The sequence below is a fragment of the Capra hircus genome, chromosome 9 (genome assembly GCF_001704415.2).
Source record: "Capra hircus breed San Clemente chromosome 9, ASM170441v1, whole genome shotgun sequence".
NCBI classification, from domain to species: Eukaryota; Metazoa; Chordata; class Mammalia; order Artiodactyla; family Bovidae; genus Capra; species Capra hircus.
Genome location: NC_030816.1, coordinates 5,882,802 through 5,898,430, shown reverse-complemented (window position 1 = coordinate 5,898,430; position 15,629 = coordinate 5,882,802). Strand labels below are relative to the sequence as shown.

The following is a 15,629-nucleotide window of genomic DNA, read 5'->3' as shown; positions in this document are numbered from 1 at the left end:
CTAAATAAATGTTTAGGTTTCAAGAATGTTTTAGTAACTTTCTCTAAGCTGTATCAGTTATGCTTAGCTATATCAGAGCTAATGAATATTAATAAAACTTGTTAAAATGTCGGTTAACAAAATATTCTGTACATTTTTCCCCTGAATGATCACAAGACTGAAACCATTCTATGTTCAGTAGCTTGCATAGTGAAAGTTATGCAGTGCACTCTGATTGAAGGCTCTAATTATTTTTTATATTTTTCTCTCCTAATATTCTGAGAAAAACTAGGATGAAATATATGTTAAGGGCTTTAAATGTAATCACTGTATTGGAATATTACATATATATTGTATATGTATTGGAACTGGTATGGGTAAAATCCATAATTTAATTTTTCTTCAGTCTGGTTGATTGTAACAGTAATCATGTAATGTTAGTACTATTAATATAAACTTATAATCTGTAATATAATTATGTAATTAATGGAAACATAGTTAAGTGTGACCTATTTTCTATAGATCACTATTTTAAATGAGCAATATAGTTGCTTACATATTTGTGACTTTTATTTCATTATATATTTGTGCATTGCTGTTCTGCTGTATGAAACTAAGAACCTGTTAAATTTGATTAGAAGTGAGTGTAACAACTATATGTCAGGTAGGACAGTGACTTTGTTTCATGTATAGATTATTACATAATGAGGAACTCCTCTAAAAATCTATATGTAAAGTTTCCACATGATCCTGCTGATCATGACACACAATGATTTTGAACTTGTTTTTAGAAAGGGCACCATCTGTTGCTTCTTATTTTGTCCTTCTGTAATTATTTTTTGAGGCAGCTGAGTTCTGGTGGTGTTGATCTCTTTGGGATATTTTTGATTAGTTATTTTTTGTATTACAGTCCAAGACCTGCAAAATTTACAGAGCGCCCCCGACCTGGAGTTCAAATGATCTGTTCATCTTTTAGTGCTGGTAAGATTTTTTTTCTTCCTGACTCTCCACTTAAAAGTTGTATATTTGACGGCTTCTAGTGGAACACATAAAATTTTGGAATATACCTACTGTTGTAATGGAAATCATATTCTCTTGCATGTACCGGGGGTGGTCATAAATTAGTTTATCAATATTTGAACTTTGCTTGAGTTTAGCTTACATACTCATTTGGTTGAGTGTTTTACTAATTAAGTTTTTCTTTAAGAAGACAATAAATCTTTTGTAGGAGGAAATAGTTTCAAATTTTACTGTTAAAGAATAAGTCTTCGAATAATTATCTCATTGAAAAGTATTTTAAATCTTTTATATTTTCAGTGATTTTGGAAGTGCTTATGGCTGAGTAAAATAGGTTGATAGACATTCGTACATCTTTATTACTTATTTTGCTCTAGATTGTTCTTATTTGCTCTTTAAAAAACAGCTTTATAGCAGTGATGAAATTCTAGTTACAGTTTGAGTTTATGTAGCAGCATTTTGAATGGATACCAGAGTCTTGATAAACAAATTGTGATCTGGAGATTTTAAGTGAATTGATGAGAAAATGAAACATGAATTAATGTTCCTAATACTAGTTCTTTCCACAGTTTACCTTTTCTTTTCATAATGTGGTTAGCAGTAGTACCAGAGACAAGTGATTGCAAATTGATGACATGAGTCTTATTTTTGCTGTACCAGTATCTAAACAGCTTTAATTTCTAGCTTCTCGATTTCCACTGCTACTGCCATGCAGACGGTTTTACTTCTAGTATTAATATAAATATAGGCTCTGCATGTGCTTCAGGGCACTCTAGATGCAATTTTATATAGCATTGTTTTCAGCACTGTGGGAGGGTATTGATTCTGAGAGAGTGTAAAACTGCATGTACAAATAGCTGTAGTGCCATAGAATGTATGTGCTCCATGACAGTCGTAGTGAGAGTTCAGAGGAGAGGAGGCTTACTGGATTGCAAGCCTGGAAGGCCCATAGTGAAGGAGTTGGGGCCTAAATACTTGCTAGGATTTTAGCAGATGGGAAATAAGGCAGGAGAGGGATTTTAGCAGAATTAAGACATATTTTCTGATAATATTAACATGATTATGTAATTATTAGTGAAATCATTTGTAGAAGACAAATTCTATAAATATTGAAAAATTCTAGTCAAAGCTTATGTTAGCAGACTCTTAATTTCAGGTTAGATGTATTATGTTCGTTAGGATAAATGTGAATAGTTGTAGAATGAAATATTAGTCTTTCAGTATATAATATGATAATGTTGCTTACATTTCTTATTTAATTTTCAGAGAGTTTGAGCTTGTATTTTACTCATAAATGTTTGATGTTATTCCTCAGGTGGAATGTTTCTGGCCACAGGAAGCACAGATCACATTATTAGGGTTTATTTTTTTGGATCAGGTCAGCCAGAGAAAATATCAGAATTGGAGTTTCATACTGTAAGTATTGTTGAAAAGACTTAGATGAGTATGATGTAAATGAGTCTTAACAGTTTATATTTAGGATCCTCTTTTCTGTTCATTTGTTTGTATATAGGACAAAGTTGACAGTATCCAGTTTTCCAACACTAGTAACAGGTAAAATAATTATTTTTGTTTGTCAAATTGAATTCTAGTTTTCAAATATGAAATAAAGACAGTCCTATGGTCAGGTTTTAATTAGCTTTATATATTAATTAGCCACCTAGAATAAAGATCTTGACCAGTTATGATGAAAAGTCAATTTTCATCACATTCTTGTTAATGTATATTTATGTTTTATCTATAATAATTTAATTTATTTGGCCACTTTTTTTTTTCAATAATAGGGACTTTCATCCACCCTACATATTTTCTATACATATCAAAGTGTAAGGAAACTTTTAGTAAAGATTGGGAATACATTATAATGTAATATTTGAAGCAGAAGTATTTATTGATAATAAACTTAGATGATATTGTCTATGTTTTTTCATATTCTTGTTTTAACTTTAAAAATGATATTTACATCTTGAGTAAAATGTTGAGAGGAAAATCAGTGTTTTTCTCTTGGAAAGTATCAATTCTCTTTCTAAGGTAGTAAATAGTGGCCTTGAATCACTTGAAGTTTAGGAGACCTAGCCACATACATTAGAATGTGTGTATGTATATAACATTTTAAAAGCCTCTGGTGTTTCAGAAATTCTTTGCTTTGCAGAAAATATCAGTTAGAATAATCTGTTATATTAGAAGACTGTGTAAGGAAAAGTGAAAGGTTTTTTTTCAGCGTTTTTAAAAACATAACTCTATTGGAAAGTGCATTTTGGTGAAGCACATGTGATTTTTTTTTTCTTTGGCGGGTGGGCTCCTTTGCAGGTTTGTAAGTGGCAGTCGGGATGGGACAGCACGTATTTGGCAATTTAAACGAAGAGAATGGAAGAGTATTTTGCTGGATATGGCTACTCGGCCAGCAGGGTAAGAGATCACATTTGAAATATTACATAGATATATCTAGATCTTTGGAAGTTGTAAAGCTGTTTTACAGGTTAGTGTGAGACTCACCCTATAAAAGCATGGATCATAATCCCATGTTAAACTGATTACTTTTCTGTGATAATTGAAGGTGCTTTTGGAGATGAAAATGTTGACTTTTATAAAATGAGTTTTTGCCCTGTGTGAATTAATGATATTCTGCAGTTCAGTTTTGTTGACAGTACGATAGTACTAGAAGAATAGCTGTACCTTTTACTACTTTTTAAAGAAAACTAGAACATACAATGTTCCATCTGACCCAGGGGTGATGTGGTATATCCACTGGTTATCTCTAGCCAAGAGAAATTATACTACATGTTGAAATTATCAGTTTAGTTTTAATATTTTAACGTATTTTTTTCTATCTGTGTTTATGCATAGTAGTCTTGAATGGGGAGCAAAGTATCAGGGCATGATGGCAACAGTAAAAGATGGAGAGTGAGCAGCATGGCACAGAGGTCTTAGACCCAGAAAGATACTAAAGTCAGTCATGTTTACTCAAGCTCATCTGTTACTAAGTATCATAGCAGCACCGGAATCCTGATTTTGCTGACTCCATACAGTGATTTTTGCCATTGTTTTTTGTTGGTTCAAATTATTCTTAAATACTGTGTTAAGCAATAGTTAGTTATCCATGTTAATGAATGTAAACTAAGAAAATACATTTAGGTTTTTGTCATGCTGATATTTTAATAAACAAATACTGCTTCCATCACTTTCAGCCAAAACCTTCAAGGGATAGAAGATAAAATCACAAAAATGAAAGTAACGATGGTAGCATGGGATCGACATGACAATACAGTTATAACTGCAGTTAATAACATGACTTTGAAAGTTTGGAATTCTTACACTGGCCAACTAATTCATGTCCTGATGGTGAGAAAAAAGACTAATTTTTATTTGGTATAAACTGAAGCTGGTTGTAAAATAGAATACTTTTGTTAAGAAATAAAGTCTTTTATGTTATCTAAAATTTCTTACTTGCTGGCTAACAGGTCTTTTTGGGAGAATGGAAATAATTTTAAAATGCAGTTAAACACGTTTGGCTTAGAAATGTAGATCTAGCTGGTTTTTTTAATATTCAGGGCTGGATCAGTAAATAGTACTCACAGGTTTCACTTGATGATAGCAAATCCCTGGACAGTGATTTTATTTTAGCTCAACTTTTTTATTATACATTTGATAAATTTGAAGATTTTTGCCACTTATAGCAGTGTTGTCATATTGGTGTTTGTTTGATTTTTTTTTTTATCTTTTAATATTTATAATTCTTTGACACTTATAAAATATTTCAGGGTCATGAAGATGAGGTATTTGTTCTTGAGCCACACCCATTTGATCCAAGAGTTCTCTTTTCTGCTGGTCATGATGGAAATGTGATAGTGTGGGATCTGGCAAGAGGAGTCAAAATTCGATCTTATTTTAATATGGTAATTATCAGTCTCTTCATTTGATAGCTGTTAAAGATTTGGGGAGTTGTTGATACAGGTCCCCTGCATATCACAAAGGAAATCCATTTAAGAATTGGGTCAGACATTTTCACCTTAAGTTTCAAAAAAGTTATTTATTCCATACTTCTATTAAATGCTAAATTTAAAAGAAAATTGCCTATATTACAATACCTGTTTATTGTGATATAACTAGTTTAGTTTTTGAGATAGTTTTAATAGTGAAACTTTGAAAAACTAACAAGTATGAAATGATAATATAGATAAGAAAAATGTTTCAAAAACCATGTGGAGAAATTATAAATAAATACTGTGTCATTGTATTTTACCAGCAGTCCTCCAGTACAACAGAATTTGACTCAGGTATATCAGTTTTAAATTAAAACCAAAGAAACAGGTATTCTTGCCTTTTATCATTATGGTATGTTAGATATTTCTTTGGGTTAAGCCCTTTTCCCCTCCACATTTTGTTTCTTCAATGGATATTTGATGTCTTCTGCTGAGTATTTAAGTTGCAGTGGTTTAATATCATATAAAACGTAATGTGCAGTGTTTCACGCCTCTTAACTACTCTATAAAGGCAGAAGTGCCCCTCAGATGCTGACTTTGTGTACCTAGACATTTTTTTTTAATCCCTTACCGTATATTAGGGATGCCTTTCAGCAAAGCAAACAGAAAGGCAGGCATGTGCTTACTTTTTTAATATGATTAAATTTTAAAAATCAATTATAAAAGCCTCTAGTAAAAAATCATAAAGCAATAGCATTAATATGTGTATGGCCAGAATTATTTTGCAAAAAAACTATTTAACAAAAACCAGTCATTTGTAAAATATAATGGCTTGTGAAATTTTTCATAAAAGTGACGCTCTACTTGATTGATCATCATTGTAAAGTTACTTCTGTGTAATAAGCAGAATAAGAAAGAAATTTTTATCAGTGAAGAAATTAATTTTAGCTGTTGTCAATATGCCTTTAGTCTTCATAAGGTAAGATATAAGATTGGTCAGATTCTTTCCTAAAAAGTGTTAATTATTTGGATTACAAATGTTAGTGATAGATGGATTTCCTTTGTGATTATGTATATAGAGGAGAATTTTTTAAAAAGTAAATCCTTAACTATGCGCGTGAAGAATTTTTTCTTCTCTCCTTCTCTGTCTTTGTGTTTCTGATTTGCTCCTTTTTGGAACATCTCTGTCAAATAAGGAAGTCCTGTCTCAGTTTGCCTTTATAGCTTCAAAAGAACACAAATTGTGGGCTACACATGTTAGTTTCATATTTTCAAAGATCTCTGATGTATTAGTAGAGTGTTTGGAGGGAAAGTTTTCTCTCATACTTGAATATTACTCTCACCTTTCAGTTATGAAGGTGAATTTTTCCTCATCAGGTAAGTTGATCACAATAATACTCCACCTTGTCCATAGATACGAGAACTACAGCTTCTTAAGTTTGAAGTGACTTGCTCTTAGACCATTAAAAGTTAGTGATGTAACCAGGAGTAGAAGTCAGCCATATTATGTTATATACTCTTTGAAATTAGGCAAGGGGTTAGTTCCATTACTGCCTTAAAAAGTATTATTTATTTAATAAGAGTTTTAGATAAAGCTATTTTCCTGTTCTTTCTATGAATAAGATAGAAAAAAGCCTATAAAGGGTGGAAGAAAGGATTTTTGTAATAGAATTGGATGATATCTATAGAATCTTCAAACTATGAGAAAAAAAAATAGGCTTTTTAAAAAGGGTTAAAATATCTTGCATTTAAAAAACTGGAACTTGAGCTACCCCTCATCTTGTTAAAACACAGATACTCCTTTTAACTTTTTGCATGATGTTTTCAGCTTCTAAAGTATTTCTGCTTCCAAAACGCATAATACCTCATTTGGGTCTCATGAAACCTTGCAGTAAAATTGGGGTAGGTTTTATGGTTACTGGTTTTATGAATGGAGAAACTGTACAGAGATGAAGTGATTTGCCCACGTTTATCCAGATCACTAAGCTATCATATGGGCACTTGGAGTTTAAACCCATGTTTTTTTGTCCCCTGCTAATGTGTTCTTAATGCTATGCTGTCTCTAGTTATGGTCGGTTGTTTACATATAGCTAACTTCCAGCTATGTCCAGTTAGTAATATTTCCAGAAGGAACATATTTTCATAATGATAGCTTTGAGGTAGATCTTTTGAGATCTTATTATTTAGCTTGATGGTTTTATCCTGTCTCTTCATTTATAAGTTATCTAAGTGCCCTACTTTTTGATCTTCACTCCTTTGTTTATTTCATTTTTTTTTTAATCTATAGGCAGATAGAAGATAAAGCATCCAGCATTGCTATTAAGAAAATAAAAACCATTTGAGGGAGAGGTAGAAGCTTGTGTTCACTATCTGCTATCATGAATGTTGAGTTTTGGCTATAGTTATAACTCTTTGGCTGTGTGTAGCTAATCAGTAAGTTTTTGAGTTACTAAAATAACATAAAATTTGACAAGTACAAATTCAATCCATGGTATTAAATTGTACATATTTAATTGTATTAGATAAATAAGTTCAATTTACTAAACACTTTTTGAACACCATGTAGAGGGACTCGTTATAGTGCCTTGGATGATTTAAAGGATGAATAATTCTAGTGGAATATACCCCATTTTTAGACCAGAAATGGTTAAAGTTAACACAAAGTGTTGAGATTAAGTACTATTTCATGTGAGTTTCAAAATTGAAGCTTAGAATTTGCCATCAAGCTAGAAAATAAGGGATATAAATTGTACCTTTAAAAGAACAAAAGTTCTGTATACAAATTCTTAAAAATATCAAGTATATTTTGAGACTACTGCTTTGAATTTTGTACTTGAAATTTATACCTTTACAAAATGTAATGAAATCATGTGACAAAAATTATTTTGTATTAATCAGCATTTTACTGCCCTTTTCTCGCCTGTTAACAGAAATTTTAAAAAAACTTTAAAAAATCTGATATCTTCAAAGAATCTTTAAAAATCTACGTTTCACATATAGTAATTATAATTTAACAAATTTATTAATAAAGGTAATAGATTTTAAAATAAGAAAACATTTTAGTATGGCACATGATATCCTTCAGATAAATATTCTAATTCCTTCTTTTTTCTGTATCAAGCACAGTTTTTAAAATCTTTTTAAGACCACCTAAATCTGTAAACAGATTAAAAGATTTAAGATTGAGAATTGAGATAAAAATGTTTTAATTCCTTGTCTGCTTACATAATTCCCTAACTTATTTCAAAATCTTATATATAGATTCTCAACTTGCTGGTGGTGTTGTCTAGAAAAACTGATGGGTTTTTTTTCCTTACTTTCATTGCTAGCTTTCCTCTTAATAGAGGATCTGCATGATAAAAGCACTTGAAGGGGTTTGTGTTGGGTTTGTTTTTGTTACTTCTAAGCAGTGTATGATGAGTGAGATGGTTTAACTCCGGACATAGTATGGAATAGACAGTACATGCTCCTTGCTCTCTCCTGCCCCTCTGTTCCATCTTTTAACTAAAAATAAAACAATCTTAACATAAACTTTTAAAAGTTTTTGTTGAAAAAGCATACTGTGTAAGGCGGAAAGTTTGAGCCCTTTTCTTTTTTTTAACGAACCAGAGAAAAAAGCTAAAGAGAAGATTAACATGAGATAACTTTATTCTTCAAAGAACAACAACAACAAAATACTAATTCTAGGCCTTAAGCTTTACTTACTTATGTTCATCTAAGAACTTAGTCAGTTATTTATATTTTCAGATCCTATGTAGCTTAAGTATTCTGGGCAAAGATTGAGTATTTTGGGATATTTTATTGAAGGTTGATAGCACTAATTGCACAGAGTTGAGCAATCCCACATTTTGTCTTTGGCAGTGGCAGGAGATAAACTTTATCTTGTTTTGTTAAGGGTTGTTCTGAATTCTAGTTAAGAGGCTCTAAAGTCCTATTAAATGTGAAGAGGCAGATAAATCAATCCTCCAAATAACTTGAAAATGTGTACAAACTCTCTTAACTAAAGTTGAGGGCTTTTGTAATATTCCCCATTCTCTGAAAGAGATAGGCAAGTTTAGAAGTTTTAATACGACCATAAATGTTCCTAAACACAGAGTTGTTTTTATACCCCCTTTTCCCTTTGTGTTACTACAGTACAGCTAAGTTTTAACTACAACTTTAACTAAGTGAATATTAAGTTGATATGAAAAGATGTGAAAAGAGACTTTGAAACTTCTTGGTACTAGGGCATTTGGAATTTGTAGATCCCATTTCAGTAGCTGTTGTTGTATGTCTGGCACTTTTGCTGTATCTTTTCTGCACTCTTTTCTATTTCTGTTGTTCAAGCTATGTCTGTCTTTCTTTTCATGTCTTTCTATTTCTATAATGTTTTTTAAAGCTCTAGTTTTTGCCCTTTGTCTGGTTTTGATATTAAAGAGTACAATGTCTCTGGCTAGAAAGCAATTTTACTGAATTTGAGTTTTGCTTTGCTTTTGTTGTTTCCTGGGTAAATTCCAAATAACAGTTTTCATTTATGTAATCAAATTTTCCTTATTTATATAATTGTTAACCTTTCTTTTACTTAAGAGATTAAAAAAAAAAATGTTCCAGTGTCCACTAATCCAGAACAATATATTTCTCCTTGCAACGTTCCAAACAAGCAGAGGCTGCCAATCCACCACTCAGAATTTTTGCACATGCATACTTCTGACATTAACATGTTCTCAGTGTGACTTCTGTTTTAGTTTTGGATAATTATAGCTACATGTACCTAAGAAAGGGAGAAATAAGCTTGAAATAGGTGTGTCTCGTATTGTGTTCTCTTGTGAATCAAGATTTCAAGACCTTTCTCTTCCTCTCTCTCCCTTCATCTTTTTCCTTTTTTTCTCCTTCCTTTCCTCTTATCTCACTACCTATCATCATCTAACAAGATATCATATACTTGCACTCTTGTTTGTTAAAAGAACCTTTTATGCTTCCAGTCTTTGTTTCAGCCTCTCTGCATAAAATTACCTTCAGTCTTCTGATTGTAAACTTTAGTTACTGTCATTTTCTTTCAGGTTTCTGGGATTCTTTTGATTCTCTTTCTCGTCTATATCTTGGTATGAAAAACATATCTTAAAATTTGTTGCCATGAATGTGAACTTGTCTCTAGCTTGTCATACTTTATTTGGTGAATTACTTCTACATAGTAATTTTTTGATGTGTTTCATGATTTGCTATCACAGGGATATTTGAAACTGGATAGTTACAAGGGAAAGTATATAAAATTGTAGAATGTGAATATGCAGGTATAAACATTTTGACTAGCAGATACTTGAGTGCTTATTTTGTACATAAACACAAAATGTAGATGTCGTCCCTCTGTTTGTCTTTTTACTCCACCTTGCTGCGATTGTGGGGGAGATAAAATATACCTGAAAAGGTAAATTGGCTAAATAGTTAGAAATGATAGATAGCTTATGAGGAAAGATAATTGGTACATCTAAGGATGTGAGGATCACTTCAGGGTGAATGGTCAGAGGAGGAAGAAGTAAGAGAAATACATCAATAACCAAATAAAAAATGTTAAGACATGTTCATAGAGTAATTTAGAAAGTTTTTCTGGACTAGATTTTGAAAAATGGGTAATAAAACGAAAAACATAAAGTGAAGTGGCTTGTTGGTACCCTCATATTACTTGTAAACATAGAGGATATTTAACCTAGTGGGAGTTAATTGGTAAATTAATTTATAAATTACTTTATATTCCATAAACTTCAGAGAAAAATAGGTTGGTTGCTAGTGGTAGTATTTCAGGTGTGAAATTGGATAGGTGGAAATCTGCTTTCATCAGTGAAATCATAATGAAATATTGTAGGAATGGGTAGTAAATTTGTGAAAGAAAATTATGTAAGACTTGGTGTTTTGTGATGATAAAAAGATTAGAGCTAGAGAGTAACAAAATTGAATGTGTGGAGAGTGTTGAGCTTATGTAATCTTGACAACAGTAATACTATTAATGGAAATAGAAAAGATGTGAAAGAAAACTGATATTTTCATATGCTGTGACATAGTGTTGGGCTATCTTTGTGTTAATGGACAGCCAGCGCTGGAGATAGACTACTTGGAAAGGCTAGTTGTAGAGAGAAAGAACTAAGCTCTTCCATGTAGAACACTGTCTAACTCACAGAGACAGAGGTTTAAACGTTTAGAAGTACAGTTGACCCTTGAACAACGTTGGCTTGAGCTGTGCAGGTCCACTTGTGTGCAGATTTTTTCAGTCGTAAATACTACAGTGTACTACCCTAGAATCTGTGGTTAGTTGAATCCATACAGTGCAGACTGTTGGGATAGAGAAACTGCATATGCAGGGCTGCTATAAGTTATATGTGGATTTTTTGTGCAGAGGGTTGGCAGCCCTAATCTCCTTCATTGTCTAAGGGTCAACCCTTGAACATGTTTAGCAGAATGGGGAAGAGATTAGTCTCTAGAAAGTGTGTTGCAAAGACAGTATGCTATTACTGTGTCAGAGAGGCCAGAGGAAGAGAATAAATTTCAAGAAGGACTTGATTAACAGTTTTATTTCCTCAGAGAAATCAGAATGTGGGTAAACAAAATAGTGTTAAATTTGAAAATGAGTTATTTATTTTGGTAATATATTTTTCTTTTGGTGAATGTTAGAATTCCTCAAAATCTCCTTTATATGTTTACTGGTTTTATCAAGCCAGTTAAAACAGTTTTCTTTTTTATATTAACTTATTTATCTTGGAGCCATTTATTCTAAATAGCTATTTTTAATTTATATGTAATAATGTTAAAGTAAATATTTAGAAATGATCTTTTAAAGTAATTTGATACCTGGACCATTGGAATGTGATTTTTTTCCCTCAAGATATTTATTTACACTTAACTGTAGTAGTAGTAGTAGTAGACTTCCTGGTGGCTCAGATGGTAAAGTGTCTGTCTACAATGCGGGAGACCAGGGTTCAATCCCTGGTTTGGGAAGATCCCCTGGAGAAGGAAATGGCAATTCACTGCAGTACTATTGCCTGGAAAATCCCATGGATAGAGGAGCCTGGTAGGGTACAGTCCACGGGGTCGCAAAGAGTCGGACATGACTGAGCGACTTCACTTTCACTTTCATAGTAGTAGTTAGAAGGTGACCAAAGCATATTTTGATCATAGGTATGACAGTGTCTGTCTCCAGTATCTCATGCACATTCTTAATTAAATTTATTCTTTTCTGGGTTGATAAGCTTTAAAGTTTCTGTAAACATAAGGAAGGGATTTCTGCAGGTAAAAGTGAAAGTGAAGTTGCTCAGTCGTGTCCCCATAGACTGTAGCCTACCATAGACTGTAGCCTACGGGCTTCTCCATCCATGGGATTTTCCAGGCAAGAGTACTAGAGTGGATTGCCATTTCCTTCTCCATTTCTACAGGTAATTCTTAGCATAAGTTTAGTTTCTCAGCTGTTTGATTCTTGGGATGTGAGTCTATCTCATAAAAGTATTAGGGTATTTTTAAAAATTCATAATTTTTAATTGAGTATTTTCTAGGCGAGATACTTGTTCTCTTCTAATCAATAGTATAGTTTTAAAAATGATATATTTTAGAGTGAAAATGTTAGTTGCTCAGTTGTGTCTGACTCTTTGGAACCCCATGGACTGGAGCCTGCCAAGCTCCTCTGTCCATGGGATTTTCCAGGCAAGGAAACTGGAGTGGATTGCCATTTCCTTCTCCAGGTGATCTTCTTGACCCAGGAATTGAACCTGGGTCTCCTGCATTGCAGGCATATTCTTTTCCAACTGAGCAATGAGGGAAGTACTAGAGTGGGTAGCCATTCACTTCTACAGGGGATCTTCCCAACCCGGGGATCGAACCTGGGTCTCCTGCATTGCAGGTGGATTGTTTACCATCTGAGCCACCCAAAAATTGACCCTGGTCATAGACTTGGGGTAATTCCATTAAGAAGATGATTCTGCCTAAGAAAGCCCATGTTTTAACCATCCTGATTGAGTTCCTTAGAAATTCATACTTCTTGTATTCATCTCTGTAGGTGTTCCTCACAGTTGATGTAACCTAGACCCTGTAATTTTAGACTGCATCCTGGTGCTTTTAGCGTACCTCATTTCCAGATTATCCAATTCTTCCAAAAGGCTTCTTGAAAATTAGATGTAAAGGACTTTAGAATTGGGTAGGACTCTAGTGATCATTTAAATGATCTCTGTCATTTCCCAGAGATACTAAGTGATGAACCCATTACTAGAGGAGAGGTCTTTTCATTCTTGGGCCTCACTCTTCTGTCTCCTTTAAATTTCATCTTTCTGCTTGACAATAATTGTGTTAGAAGTTCTGGAGTGTATTCTGCCTTGAAAAGAGTATCAGTATTCTTCATTAAGGGCTTCCTGTTAACTCAGTGGTAAGAATCCACCTCTCCATGCAGGAGACTCGGATTCGCTCCCTGAGGCAGGTTGATCCTCTGGAGGAGTAAATGGCAACTCACCCATTCCAGTATTCTTGCCTGGGAAATCCCATGGACAGAGGAGCATGGAGGGCTACCGTCCAGGAATTGCAAAAGAGTCGGACACAACTTAGCAACTAAAACAACAACATTCTTCATCAAATATGACAGTTCTGTCATCATCAAAGCTCTTAATTCCTAAGTTTTTATATCGATTTAATTTTTTCCAAGTTGAATATAAGCCTCTAACAAGATTGTGCTGCTTCTTTCTTGAAAATATTTCTAGAATTCTTCAGTCAGTATGAGAATTTTCCTACAAAGGAGTCATTTTAACTTCTGGTCTTTTCAACTTTTAACTTTAAAAAAGAACAAAATATCCTTATCATAGTTACTGAATATATTTTTCTATTTTTTTCAACTCCTATTCTTTAAGTTTTTGCATTAATAAGTAAACATTGTCTCATTGATTTTCTCAGCTTTCTTTATTGTGATTTAATAAGTATGAGTTTTATTGTGTGGTCTTTGTTTACATATGTTCCATAGTGTGTAGCCAGCATGCTTGATATTAGGGGAATAGTTGAAGCTATATTACGCATCCACTATACTTCAATTAAAAAATATATTTAAGAAATAAAGTTAATGAATCTATCATAAAATTAAATGCTCAATAGGAGAGTAAGTCAACATAAAATTTAATATTACATATAACTTATTCTAGTACTTATAATCATGCTCTAATAAGTTTAAAAACAGAAAAGAAAGAAAACCACCAAATTTTCAAAATAAGTAAAGTCGCTCAGTCGTTTCCGACTCTTTGCGACCCCATGGACTATAGCCTACCAGGCTCCTCCATCCGTGGGATTCTCCAGGCAAGAATACTGGAGTGGGTTGCCATTTCCTTCTGCAGGCAGATGCTTTACCATCTGAGCCACAACGTCTGCCTGCAATGCAGGAGACCCGGGTTCGATCCTTGTGTTGGGAAGATCTCCTGGAGAAGGAAATGGCAACCCACTCCAGTATTCTTGCCTGGAGAATCCTATCGATGGAGGAGCCTGGTCGGCTATAGTCCATGGGGTCGCAAAGAGTCGGAAATGACTGAGCGACTTTACTTATTTTGAAAATTTGGTGGTTTTCTTTCTTTTCTGTTTTTAAACTTATTAGAGCATGATTATCAGTACTAGAATAAGTTAAACGTAATATTAAATTTTATGTTGACTTACTCTCCTATTGAGCATTTAATTTTATGATAGGTTCATTAACTTTATTTCTTAAATATATTTTTTAATTGAAGTATAGTATATGCATAATATAGCTTTGTTTAACTTTATAGCTTTAATATGAAAAGAAAGGATACTTATTTTCTTCCATTTGAGTTTTGAATGTAGGTCTCATTGATTTCTAGTTAAACATGCATATTCAAACACTGCCTTTATTATTAAATTTTTTCTTTAAGTATTCTTAATCATATACATTCTGACCCTGGTTTAGAAGAATCTGAAAAAAATTTCTTTTCAGAGAGAAGTATTGAACTATTTTTTGTGGTTGGCATAGTTAATCATAGTATAAATCATAAAAATAGAGTATATTTAGTGTGTGTGTGTGTGTGTGTGTGTGTGTGTGTGCGCGCGCGCGCGCGCGCGCGCATTCCATCATGTCCAACTCTTTTGCGAGCCCATGGACTGTAGTCTGCCAGGCTCCTTTATCAGTGGAATTTCCCAGGCAAGAATACTGGAGTGGTTCGCAATTTCCTCCTCAGAGATTCTTCCAGACCCAGGGATCAAACCCACATCTCTTTTGTCTCCTGCATTGGCAGGTGGATTCCTTAACCACTGCACCACCTGGGAAAGCCCTATTTAATTATTTAGGAAAATATTTTCCTACTTTGTATCAACTAGACTGCATTTTGTAGTTAGGACTGTTTATTATCTGAGGACCTTTTCCTAAAGATAAATTTGGCATTTTAAATAAGATGGTGATGGGCACCTTTTCTAATTGGTTTGTAAGTAGAGCAAATCTATTTTCTTTAATGATTGGTTAATCCAAATAATGTACTTTGGAAATACAGTTTCATATTCTCCATAACTCTGGAGTTATACAGATGGCTTATCCCAAGAAAATCAGTACCACTGTGCCATATTCACAATGGCATGTGTTACTGTATAAGAAAAGTGATCTTCAATAGGATTGCTATTTTTTTCTTTCCTTTTTTGAAAGTTCACCTCTCCCAAATATTCTTTTAGAGATATTCTGCTAACTGTAAACATTGGTAGATAGCACGGATATAGGGT

At 33.2% G+C, this 15,629-nt stretch overlaps 1 protein-coding gene across 6 annotated transcripts in view; it reads left to right on the top strand.

The window, feature by feature from the left end:
• Nucleotides 1-15,629, top strand: part of PHIP (pleckstrin homology domain interacting protein) — a 122,845-nt gene that overhangs the window by 52,141 nt on the left and 55,075 nt on the right. For all 6 annotated transcript variants that reach the window (XM_018052885.1, XM_018052887.1, XM_018052890.1 and 3 more), the window contains 6 exons: nt 890-960; nt 2,312-2,412; nt 2,510-2,550; nt 3,307-3,405; nt 4,185-4,338; nt 4,758-4,892. In XM_018052885.1, coding sequence (XP_017908374.1) covers nt 890-960; nt 2,312-2,412; nt 2,510-2,550; nt 3,307-3,405; nt 4,185-4,338; nt 4,758-4,892 — 601 coding nt within the window. The remainder of the gene's footprint in view (nt 1-889; nt 961-2,311; nt 2,413-2,509; nt 2,551-3,306; nt 3,406-4,184; nt 4,339-4,757; nt 4,893-15,629) is intronic.